Genomic DNA, 12,783 nt, shown 5'->3' with positions numbered 1-12,783 from the left:
CGGAAAAAGAACCAGCGAATGAATGTCTTTCAATTCGATTGTCGAGGTGCTCGGGGTGTTTGGGCTGGGGGTTTTGCCCCTGGGAATTGGCATTATGGTGACCCACTTCAGACTCGGGCGTCTCAAACCTTTGTCGTCGTGGGACTCGGAGCACAATCTTCTATCGCCGCCTCCAGCAGTTTGTCAACTCGTCGTCCCCTTTTGTATGCAAATGATCCCCGGGCACAGTGGGCCACCATCCGGTTTTATGCAGCCAGCAGCCAGCAGCCAGCAGCTTACAGTGGAAACGGCTGGGGTGGCAATCAAATCACTCAAAATTCAAATAATTGGTTTGTTTTCCAAAAACACGGGCGAGATCATAACATTTAGATATGGAAAACACACGAGCAGATCTTAAGGCCAGATTCGTTTAACTACCTCTTAATTTATATGAATCAGGTACAAGGAAATTTTATTTGTTTGTTTTCAATGTGATTCATCCCGAAAACCTCGAATCTTTTTAGGATCTTACGTCGCAATACCAAAAGTATTTCAATGCTTTCGGTTCTTATTAGTTTAAATAAAGCGTTATTGTTGTTGACTGTTTACTTTTAAGTCAGATTTCTCTTTAAGATGTTGGTTGGGTTGGTAAACAATGTGCTTTTCAGTCCCACAGTGCTCAGGTGTGGTTTTTCCTTACAGTTTGTGGTGCAATCAACCTTTGAGGCAATGTTGAAAGAGCAAAAACCGGTTGAATATTTCAAATACGCCGGCAGTAACACCGTCATCACGTCTGCAAATAGCAAAAATAAATAAACGAAGTGTGTTGCGACAAAATTGTCGAGTTTACATATTGGCTATGTTACTGACCCAAAATTATGATTACGTCGGTTGCCACTGAATCACCACAACCGAATCGTTGGGAAAAATTTGCATTTGCACTAGAATTTATTTTATAATTTAATATCATAGATGTATTTTTTTTAAATGTCAATAAAATTAAAAACTTAAATTTTAAATTAAATTTTGTTAAATTTTAAAATTTAACAGTTTTGACGTAATGTAATGTAATGCTCTCTAACTTTGAGAGATGATATGGATTGGGGGTTGTAATGAAAGGAGTTTTTAAATACATAGTTATTATAGTCTAGTGCCTAAATCCTAAACAATCAAAAATAAAGACTTTTATGTAAAATTCTAAGGCATAAGAAACCCCGCGCAACAATTCAAAAGCAAATTACTCCTGGTCACACGTCAATAAAAATACCGCGCAACATTTCAGCATTCAAAGCAGCGCTCTAAAGTATGCTAAAGTATGCACGCAGGCGCATTCGCGAGCAGATCCATTTTTAATCTCAAAATTTTAGCTCTGTTTCCGATTTCTCGTCGTTCATACGGTAGGACAGTCAAATCGACGCGTTTGATACTTATGATTAAAAATATATATACAGCCTTTCGACTTGTTGCATACTTGCCAATGAAAAGCCTTTTACTCTATGAATTACGGATATAAAAATAGTGTTGAAAAATTTCGATATTGATCAACGCCATAGTTAGCTAGTCCACGCACCACACTTATCGCGGGTGCCCATGATATAACATACACTAGTATCGAAAGCAATGCATCATCCATTTATCGATACCTTACTTTTACAATAGCCCATCTCTAACACTGATCGAAAATCTTGATTTTCCATTTTTCCCCCAACATTATTAACAAAATAAACTGCGGCCAAATTGCGCATAATACAATTGCAGTTGCCAGCATTGCAAACACAGCCGGAAAGTCAAGAAAACCCGAATTTAGGCCAAACAAAATCCGCAGTGCTTGAAAAAATCATAACAAGTGAAAAGCTGCAAATAAACGTAAACTATGTGTAAGTTCATAAACAAAAGGAAGGATCCGAAAGAAATGCAGTAATTTTTGGTGCATTTCAACAATTTCGAAGTGAAAATAATAATTTCCGGGCGTATTTCTTTTGTTGTTGTTGCTTTTTGCGGGTGTTGCGTGTGTGTGAGTGTTGGATAGAGAGAGAGAAAGGGAAGTTATGCTGACGCCCCAGCAACAAAAACAAATTAACCCAGACGAAAGTAAAATTTCACCCAAATTTGTTTGTTTTTTTATTTGCTAAACTGGTCAAACGTGTTATTTGTTTTGTATTTATTTTTTTATGTGCTTAGATTGTTTTTGTACCGGCTTTCCGCGAAAGTTTTTTAAATGGCACTTTGTTAGTCTTTCTCTCTTCTTTGTCTTCATTTTCCTTCGTTCTTTGGCTCCCCACCCGCTACTTGTGAGTGTGTGTGAGTCCCGTTAAACTGGTTCTGGCTTAATTGCATCGTCCTGCTCTTTCGCACATAACGGTCTTAAATAGGTATTTCTTAACGGCTTTTAACCCGTTAGCTTCGCTTATCAGCATCACCCACACACAACACACAACGCACACACCTGGCAAAGTAAGTAGATAATAAACACAAAGCACAGTAAACGACGAACAGAATGAAAGAGATGAGAGATCCAAAGTGCATAATGGTAATGCCAATGTTAATCGCCCCGCAGCTGTCTTAGTTCCTTTCTATTTCTTTTACTTTTTTCCCCATCTTTTTGCACTTTTGCCTTTGTGCCCCAGCCACACCCACTTCACGGGTGGGAAGCCCTGGAAGTCGGCCAAGTAGGAAATAATGCCGATCTTCGCCAGATTTTTTTTCTGCCTATTGCGTCACAAAACGCTTCTACGGAACTAAGCTGAAGCGAATTTTGTATCTGATAGATTTTTTTTTTCAAATTATTGTTTATTGTTTAATTTGTATGTTGCAGAAAGATTTAAAATCCATTTTGTTGCATTTTCGTAAATTTAAAGGTAAATTTAGAAGGTTTTTCGCCATTGTCTTAGAACGCTTCTTATCAAAAGCAATCTCCCATTCTACGTTCTCGTTTTTACAACCGATAACAGCTGCTGTTCAAAAAAGAAAAACGATTGAATAAGGGCTTTTTATATACAATTTTTAATTTATTTTTATTTTTGCCCATTAGCACATGCAAAACATCTGTCTTATTCTTAAAAACTGGCCTGCAAATTAGCGCATACTTTTTCAATTTAATTGCCAATTATTTTTAAACAGCTCAGCTGTTTTAGTTCGTTTTTATTTTGATTGTAGATGTTTAAAAAAATGTTTTTTTTTTTTTTTTGAAGAAATTTTAAAATGCAATCGGAGTTGTAAACCTGACAAGCGACCAAAACAATAAATCCTTTTACCATTTGTGAGTTAACTTAAATTACTTGGCATCAAGCGTTATATTTTGAATCATCAATTGTTGTAGGGTTTTACTGTCTCATTCCAAAGCGCCCTTTGACGTCGCCCTAAATTGAGATTTGTTTTTCCAAATTTTGTAATTGTGTGCCTGTACACTGTTTCGGTTTGTTAGTAGCAAAAATTACTCACTTTATCTGCACCGTCACCACAAAATTCTCGTTTTTGGTTTCTTTTCTGGGTTACCCGTTCCTCCAGTTTGGGCGGTGAGGCGGGCGGTGAAGAAGATCAAGATCAAGACCCCGAAACCGAGTCAAGATCCAAATACAAATTTGAATCAAAAGTTGGTCAAGATGTGGCAGCAGCAGCAGCCGGCGATATACTATTCGACCGAGTCCGTTCGAGAAACTCACACAATATCCGGCGAACGTTGCCGCTCCCATTTACTTGCAGCTGACAACAACAGTGGATCTTGTGGCGGAGGAGGAAACGGTGGCTCCGGGAACAACAATAGTGCTAATAGCGGGAAGAACTCGACGCACAGGGTCGACGAGGTGTCCAGTGAGATCACCGATCAGTTGCTGGGGCAATGGCGCAAGAACTTTTACAGCGAACCGAAGAATCTACTGGCCCAGAACGTCTGCTCCCGCGTGGATCCCTTCGACGTGTGCCTGTCCCGGAAGGCGTTGGAGACCACCAACCATGTGTTCAACTACAAGGTGGAAACGGAGGGCAAGCCGGTGACCAACCAGAGGAGCTCCGGCCGATGCTGGCTGTTCGCGGCCCTCAACTGCATCCGCCTGCCATTCATGAAGAACTACAATCTGGACGAGTTCGAGTTCTCTCAGGCCTTCCTCTTCTACTGGGACAAGATCGAGCGGTGCAACTACTTCCTGAACAACATCGTGAAGACGGCGCAGCGGGGCGAGAAGGTCGACGGCCGGCTGGTGTCCTTCCTGCTCCTCGATCCCACCTCCGATGGCGGCCAGTGGGACATGCTGGTCAACCTGATAACCAAACACGGCCTCATGCCAAAGAAATGCTTCCCCGAGAGCTTTAGCTGCGAGTCCAGCATACGAATGAACGCCATACTGAAGAGCAAGGTAAGAAACCTTTTAGATTATCAAGTATGGTTAAAGGTCTTGTTTTAAGAAAAACGATTTCTTCATAAAGTTCTACAGTCATGGTTCAACTAGTTCCTCTTTTCTAGATTAAACCTAGATCATTTTCAGTTATTTAGTTTTCTATCTGTATAATGTAATCAATACCATATTTTTTGTAGCTTCGGGAGTACGCCCGCCACCTGCGCGTGCTGCTGGACACGAATCCCACAAAGGAGGAGATCGAGTGCAAGATCCAGGAGCAGATGGCCGAGATCTACAAGGTGGTGGGCATCTGCCTGGGCATTCCCTCGGAGACCTTCACCTGGGAGTACTACGATAAGAGCAAGAACTACCAGTCCATCGGTCCGGTCAGCTCGCTGGAATTCTACGAACGCTATGTTAAGCCGCATTTCAACGTCGAGGATAAGGTGTGCCTGGTCACCGATCCTCGGCCAACGAGTAGCTATGACCAGGCATACACCGTGGACTGCCTGGGTAATGTGGTCAACGGCCGACCCGTCCTATACAATAACCAGTCGGTGGAGCTGCTCCTGGCCGTGGTCACCAAGTCGCTGAAGGCCGGTGAGGCCGTTTGGTTCGGTTGCGAAGTCAGCAAGCGATTCGCCTCCAAGCAGGGCATCGAGGATGTGGATGTGTAAGTGTTTTCAATAATTATAAATCTCGATTTTTGAGCCCATAACTTGAGCAGTTGTATCCCGATGTCGTTAAGGCAATCTCTAACCGTTTGTTATTTTCTTGCAGCCACGATTTCAAGCTGGTCTTTGACATCGATATACAAACGACATTCTCTAAGGCGGATCGTCTAATTTACGGCGAATCGGCAATGACCCATGCCATGGTCTTCACCGCCGTCTCTGTGGACGTAAGTACAACAAATGCATCCCTCTGTACCTCTAGTAACCACAAATTTGACTTGCAGAAGAGCGGCGTGGCCCAGAAATTGCGGGTGGAGAACTCGTGGGGTGAGGATCGCGGCGAGAAGGGCTACCTGGTGATGAACGCCGACTGGTTCAGGGAGTTCGGCTTCGAGGTAGTTGTGGACAAGAAGTACGTGCCCGAGGATGTGCTGCGCGTGTTTGACATGGATCCGATCGTCCTGCCCGCCTGGGATCCCATGGGCACGCTGGCGCAGTAGGCAGTAGCTGGCGCCATCCACATATATATTTAATTATAATATATACAAAGCTTTACAAGCAGCAATCTTCGAGCGGAATCCAAGTGTTCGAGTTACTATCACCTTTCAGTTTTTGTGTACATTTTTTTTGTTTCTGTCCAGTTGTCACATTTTACAAGGTCTTCACACACCTCCTGCTTTCCAAAGTTCACGTCTATGCAATATATTCAGTGCAAGTCCCCCAATCTTTGTCAGTTCTGTAATATTGTAATTCCGTAATTTTGTTTGTGTTTAGTCTAAGTAAAAAAAATTTCTCAGTTCTCCCTCGAATTACGTTTATCTTTGATTTTGCAGCGGGCAGTTGAAAATATATACAATACAAACGAGAAATAAACAAATGAATAATGTAAATGCATTTTTTACGTATATACAATTACATATTAAATAAATATATTGAAAACAATTCTCTTTACCTACAAGTCACAGTTGGAATAATCGAAAGGAACACCAGGGCCCTCTTATCTCCTTCCCATTTAATCTACAATTTTACATAATTTTATTAGCAAAATTGGGTGGTCTTAGTTGCCCTTTTTCCGCATTCGCCGCTGCTCGTACTCATAGCTAAGTCGCTGCCAAATGCCCAGGCACATCCGCACCAAGCGGACATCCTTCTCTTCGTTTCTCCTCGCGAAGGCGTACTGCTCCCGGATCAGGTGTTTCGCCGTGCGTAGTTGACCCCGCTGGATTAGCGAAATACTGAAGTACAGCTTGCACCGCGACTGAAGGAAGGGATCTCCGAGTCGCAGGCCAATCTTCAGCTGCTGCAGTGATATCTTGCCGGCCGTTTCCGCCTAAAAATGTAGTTAAAGGTCAGTGAATTAGAAAGAGCGAGACAGATAGTATTTTGGCTCCCGCAAAAAAAAACCGGGGTCGCTCGGAATACTCACACATCGCTCGAACTGCTCGCCAAGGGCAGAGAATCCACCTCCTAATGTGGAGAGCCAGGACATGAGGTGCTCCACCTCGATGTGTTCCCACAAAGTGTGTGCGAGGATGTCCGCGAATCGGTAGTCCACGGTTTCCTTTTCCGGCGGCTCAAGGGTCAGCCAAACTAACTGAACGCCATGTTTACTTTGGAGTCCTCTCGCCAGCTCTTTTTGCTCAAGAAGTTCACGCAGGTAGTAGTTCCCATTGATGGCGTCCACCTGAATGCTCAGTCTTTTCAGGGATTTGGGTTTTGGACACGAGCCACCGGCTTCTCTTCTTGGACGGTTAAGGAAGTGACAGCGCTGCCAATAGTCGCAAACGCAAACAATTAAGCTATCAGACATCTGGGGAGGATTATGTTGATTATTATTACACCTTTTATCTGGCTAACAAACATACTTTAATTGTGCAGCCTATAAAAGTTTGGAGTAAGCAAAGGCAGTATGTTCATTCCACAGGTTCCTGGGTTTTGCAAAGAGTATTTTGCGAAGTATTCCGATTTGACTGGAGCTCTTTACTGTCGTATCAGCTTAGTTTGAGGTCTCATAAAAGGACAAATGCAGATCAAGTGTTATTTTGTATTTTTGCACTTTTATTAGAAGATTTAGATGTTTTTGCTCTGGATTCACCGAATAATAATAAACACAGCCAGACCGCCAAAAAATCCCAAAGCTATTTGATATGGCAACGCTTAAATTTTGTATGTTTATCGGCGCCAGAAACTATCGGTTTTGTACAATTTAAATGAAATTGGCTTTCCTTCTTTTATTGTTTTTAGTTGAGAGCCTTTTTAATATTCGTGTACTAATAAACTTCGATACTTAAGAATATTTGCTAATATAAAAAACCATTCAAGAATATGTAAGTAACACAAGTAATTTGAAGAGTAATGTTAAGAATATCAACAATGCTTAAAGATTTCCAAAACCAAAATTATGCATTAATGAAAGGCTACCCGCAGACATGCTTTTAATTTAAAAGTATAAGAATTCAAATCACATTCCACAGCTATTGACAGTTAAAATCCACAAGTCGTGGAATCCATTTAAGGCGCGTAATTCAAATTGTTATGGCACTTGCAATCCCTTTTTAATTTCGACAATGGTTCAATTTCAGACCGAGCTCGCTGCTCCATGTGTCAATAATTCCGCGTGGAAATGACTCAATTTCGCCGAAGTGCAACTGCATCTTTTGTGGGCCTTCAACATGGCCATTATCATTATCAAACAAATGTTTCGCTCCACGATTGCTCAGTGCCAACAAATCTGTTAGCAGTTGGCAATAATTGTGCAGCCAGCGGCAACATTGTCCCCACACTTTTCTCCATTCCTATTCCCATTCATGATTTTCCCTTTTCCATTTCCCATTTTCCCTTCTTATTCTGGCTATTTTTGGCGTTTGCCTTTTATTGTTGCTGGCTATGTTGTCATCGATGGCATTAATTTTGGTAAGTGCGCCCGACTCTACTATATTCTCTCCTTCGACTTCTTCGGCTCCTTCGACTGTATCCTCTTCTTCTTCCTCTTTCAACACACGATTTTTATGGCACGACATTTTTCTGAATTATGCGCTCAATTTCCGCCGAATCGAGCAGTTTCTCTGCCCCCCAAAAAAGCCCTTACATAAATCTCGACAGTTTTTTTTTATATGCTTTGTATAATATTAATTGGTCCCAAGCCATAAAAAAATATAATTTGTACCAACCAAAATGTCGTTATATTTGTTATCACTATTATACCCTCTTAAAACAATACTATAGTTTGCAGAAAAATGTATAAAAGTAAATTATTGCTCAATTAAATTATCAAATTCAATTTAAAAGTGAACATATTGTAGATTTTGAATAGTTGCTGAGCATAAAAAATATATTTAAATTTTAAAATTAGCTTATCCATTTTATTTTGTGGTTTTATTTTATATGCAAGTATAAAACATTAGTGTAAGTGTATTTAAGTAATTAATGAATAGTATTATCTGTTTAAAAAAAATTGCTTCCACCTTTTTTCAAATTTCGACTCAAAATAAATTATAGTTTAAGTTTTTTATTCATTTATAGCTACCAGGGTATTGAAGTTTGCGCTACCAAACTTATGAATAATTTTTTATGCAATTTTTGTTTCATAATTTTCACGCTTCGTAAAACGGCAGCAACATTGTTGGATCTTTTTCGAGCACGTGCGCCAGATGAAGAAGAGTTTTGGGGGAGACTCCCGGACTCCGTGTATTCGTCGAGCAATGACAGATCCACCAAGAGATTTGTTTGTGGGCGTGTCAGCAATATGTCAAAATTGCACTCGACAGTCGCGCATGCGTCTCCACAAAAAGGGATAACTCGTGTGCCGTCCCCCCCAACCATCACTCGTCCGCATCCTCCTGCTTTCATCCTTGATCTCCTTTTTTCGGGGTTGGTCATCCACTTGAAAAGATACAAATTTTGTAGAAAACGTTGTACTTAAATAGTCGAATTTATTGTACCCTGGATATTCTCATGTATTTGTATTATTTTTCGAAAACATTTCCTCAATTTTTCATTTTTCGGAACATCGAGTTTTTCGAGAAAAAATAAAAATCGGACAACCATATCATATAGCTGCCATAGGGAAGATCGAAAAATCTATATAAAATTAACGAAAAAATTATAACATCGTTGTTTTTCATAACACAAGCAACATTTTTGGAATATAATTTTTTCTTATGACTCTTGAATTTTCTTAGCCTGTTATTTTAAATCTAAATGTCACAAATTTTCCCGTTAAAATCCTTCGGTCAAGAAAAACATGTTCAACCAAAACTCACTTTGAATTACTAGGCGATCAGAATGCAATAGTTGTTGGCTACTCTTAAGATTTCTTTTTTATGAACCCCCAAAAATTATAATATGTACTTTAATGGGTTGCTGGCTTTGTCTAGTTTTGAACGCCTTGTTGTGTCGAATATCCTCCAAATACATCCTATCCATTCCATCCTTATAAAACGTAAACAAAGCCTCAAGTGTCAGAGACAACAATAACAACGGGAAAAGGGAAATTTTCGATGAGCGGAAAATCGAAGGCAAAAACATAAACACGGTTTCACTTTCAAAGCGATTAGCTACGGATGCGCCCCGAACTTGTGCCGAAAATCCAGAAAAGACAACAAACACACACTGTCGATAAGAACAACAGTTTCAGTTTGCTGTCCTAGCACTGAAAATTTTTTATAGGTATATTGTAAAGAATTAATGCATTAAAAAAAAGTAAAGTTTTGCAAACCAGTATTCAATATTTTATACATATGTTATTTTAGTGGAACAATGAAACAAGAATGTTAAAGTAAATTTATTTCAAAAGGTTTTTTATTGATATTTTAAGAGAACCAACTAAATATTTTTAGAATAAAAAAAGGAATTAAAATATACTATATGTATTTTTGTTCAAATCCTTGGGGAGCGCATAGAAATTGAAGAAAATGTTCAGGGTAATTTGCTAACATATTTTGTAAGTGTTAAATTTGTTTAATAATTATTTTACTATAAATGTAGCATTGTTTTTTATTTTATTTCTTAAAAAAAGATACATTTTTAATGTTGGCAACTTTTTAAAGTGTATTGGGGGACACAGAGTGAGCAATTCGACACCATGCGAGTGATGGAAACGACAGGCGACGGACACACCTACGACAAGCGACGTGGATGTGTGTGTGTGCCTAGAGTGGACCCACCACAGCGCCGGGCGACAATAAATATTCGGAATATTCACTTTACAGTGGCAGCGAACCGATCCCTGCCGACCATACATATTTTATGCCATTTCAAGTGGCCACCGTCCCGCACTCCCACCCCAATATATTTGGGCCACCCCATCCGTTGGCCATTATCACCACATAATGATAGCACTGTATATAAGTTGGATCGGCGATATTGTACGTCATATACCACTTATCAGACCCCGAAAACAGTGTTAAGCCGATAGTGAAAAATACTATAAAAGAAACCACTTCATTTTGCGGGAGAATTCAGTGGATTGGCCTTGTGAAGGGTTCCAAGTGACACCTTATGAGGAATGTAATGTCTGCGGTTTGGAACCCCAACACCCCATCGATTGTCCCTATTAGTCAGCCACTAGCTGACACATTGCTCCGATTTCTTACTAATCCATTTTACGCATACCTTCGAGTATCTTTTCCCGAAATGAATCACAGGAATGCTAGTGAATCACCTAGGAAAAGGTTATTCATTAAGTCAGATCCACTTCTACTTTTATTTTAGTTAAATTAGGTACATCCTTTTAAAAATTAAATTGAAAAACTGAAAACTTTTATATAACTTAGGAACTACTTTACCACTGTTTATATTTCTTCTTAAAACAGAAATGTATGACTATACCATTTCCTACAATAAAAAATGATAAATTTGAAAAATACGAAGCACCAAAATCAATCATATTTCCGTTTCCCGCCGACAATTATATAGTACAAGTATAGCAATGGAGAGTATCTATATAGGTAATCGGAGGGAACGATCGGTGGGGCATGCGACACATGGAATCTTTATCATTAGTAACGTCACTCGGCCGACGTTTAACCTGCAGACAGAACTCAAACTCAATTTCACACGCCCGAACAAAATGCCAGAGGAGCAGTGCTCAAAAACTGTGACAAGCCATCAAATGCGACATTCATTAGTCACACGGAAATGGTGACACGATGGGAGGTTGGTCGAGATTGATTGTACGGCATATTGAACTTTGGCCAGCGAGTCAGTTAACAAAAATATACATATAACAATTACCAGAGAGAGTAGGAAATTCCCAAAAGGGACGCAGCTTCAAAGAAATGCGAGTGTGTGTCTAAAATTTAATAACGCCATACATATTCCATATCTTCTGGCACGACTCCTATGAGAGGACCCATAAATAAGAACAAATTGGCATGCAATTCGCCTTAGAGCAGCGACCAAGTAGAACATAAATTTCTCATCACTTGCATAAAAATTTCACAAAAACAACGCCCAAGAACAAACAGATGTGTCGCCGACGGATTGAGGGTCGGGGGATATGGAAATGATATGGAAATAATATGGTATAGAGGCGGTGGGCAGAGCTGCTGGCAACCCATTCAAAAACAGGACCAATCAACCAAATGAAAGTGGCAAATAAATTAATAGTTTTTAAGGAAAACGAAAAGAAAGTTACAAATATGTAGTTATTTTTAATAAGAGCATACTTAAGTCTTTGGAGTTCTGTTAATCTCAGTTAAAGATCGCCATCACTTTATGACTTATTAAGCAAAGTTAAGAACATTTTTTTGTTTTAAAATGGGGAATAAAATTGTACACATTAAAAAGATATAGCATTGCATATCCTACCCATTATTTATGTGCACTTTGTTCTCTTTGTGTATCTTAATAATATATTAATTAATAAATATGTCTATATTTTACTTGATAAGTATGGGGAAGGGAATAGTTTTATATGAGGTATTTACAAAACAAGAAACTATTAACTTTACATACCTATCCTATGAAATATACTAAACAAGCGTTTTAATTAAGTTCCTATTAATACATGTTTATTCGGCTAATAAAAATTCGAATAAATCTATTCAAGTTAATGAGTAATGTGAAATCGAAACACCAGCGTACCCATGAAAAAGGCAAGTTGTTTTTGATTTTATCTACCCCTTTAAGTAATTGCACATGACAGCCTATGCCCAAAATCAAATCCCCCATTTGGCATTTAAATCCATTTCGAATCGATCGATGGCCTGCCAATTATTTAAAATACCTACATTCAAATACATATACATACTTCGAAATCTATATTTCATTGGCTGGAGATCCATTCGCCTTGTCAATCGTCGAGGGGAAAACTTATCAGAGTGTGTGGAAAACCTATTTTGAGGGTCGATGGACGCGCAATGATAACAAAGAAGTGCGCTGGAAAATCAAAGAGGAGGAAAACTGGAAGATACGACTTTATGGCTTCCTTTGTCGATCTCCTCTCCCTTTCCGTGGACCTCCATCGTCTAACACTCCTCCTTCTGCTCCTTCTCCTTCCTGAAACTTTATTCCATAAACTCCAATCTTAAAATATGCATATTTATATGGGAGTATCTTATAATTATATCTCTTGTACTTATTTTTAAGGAAAAAAGATTGAGATACATATGTATTTAAATAACCTTGTTCTTGATTAGCTTTTGTTTAATTTGATTTTATTTTGTTTGATTATATTATATTATATTTTTTCTAAATTATTTCCTTTTAAAATATTTTTTTTTAATGTAAGCCTTATGTATAAGATGAATATGAATAAATAGAACTCCACCTTTTCCACAGCTCCAACTTTTTAC

The 12,783-nt window shown here is 39.1% G+C and overlaps 2 protein-coding genes across 2 annotated transcripts; one reads left to right on the top strand and one right to left on the bottom strand.

The window, feature by feature from the left end:
- The first annotated feature begins 1,624 nt into the window (after positions 1–1,624).
- On the top strand, positions 1,625–5,796 carry LOC108095367 (bleomycin hydrolase). The gene is made up of 5 exons (XM_017196448.1): positions 1,625–1,856; positions 3,682–4,331; positions 4,511–4,986; positions 5,094–5,214; positions 5,272–5,796. Exons 1-5 carry the CDS (start codon positions 1,853–1,855, stop codon positions 5,485–5,487), a joined length of 1,467 nt encoding a protein of 488 aa, XP_017051937.1. The 5' UTR covers positions 1,625–1,852; the 3' UTR covers positions 5,488–5,796.
- Positions 5,797–5,894: 98 nt separating this feature from the next.
- LOC108095368 (uncharacterized protein F58A4.6) lies at positions 5,895–7,101 on the bottom strand. The gene is made up of 3 exons (XM_017196449.2): positions 6,853–7,101; positions 6,414–6,797; positions 5,895–6,317 (listed from the first exon to the last, which is right to left on the bottom strand). The coding sequence occupies exons 2-3, from the start codon at positions 6,795–6,797 to the stop codon at positions 6,045–6,047; spliced, it is 657 nt and encodes a 218-aa protein (XP_017051938.1). The 5' UTR covers positions 6,853–7,101; the 3' UTR covers positions 5,895–6,044.
- Positions 7,102–12,783: the final 5,682 nt, after the last annotated feature.

This window comes from Drosophila ficusphila, unplaced genomic scaffold, assembly GCF_018152265.1.
Source record: "Drosophila ficusphila isolate 14025-0441.05 unplaced genomic scaffold, ASM1815226v1 contig_198, whole genome shotgun sequence".
NCBI classification, from domain to species: Eukaryota; Metazoa; Arthropoda; class Insecta; order Diptera; family Drosophilidae; genus Drosophila; species Drosophila ficusphila.
The sequence above is the reverse complement of the archived record's forward strand: the minus strand, read 5'-3'. Positions and strand labels throughout refer to the sequence as shown.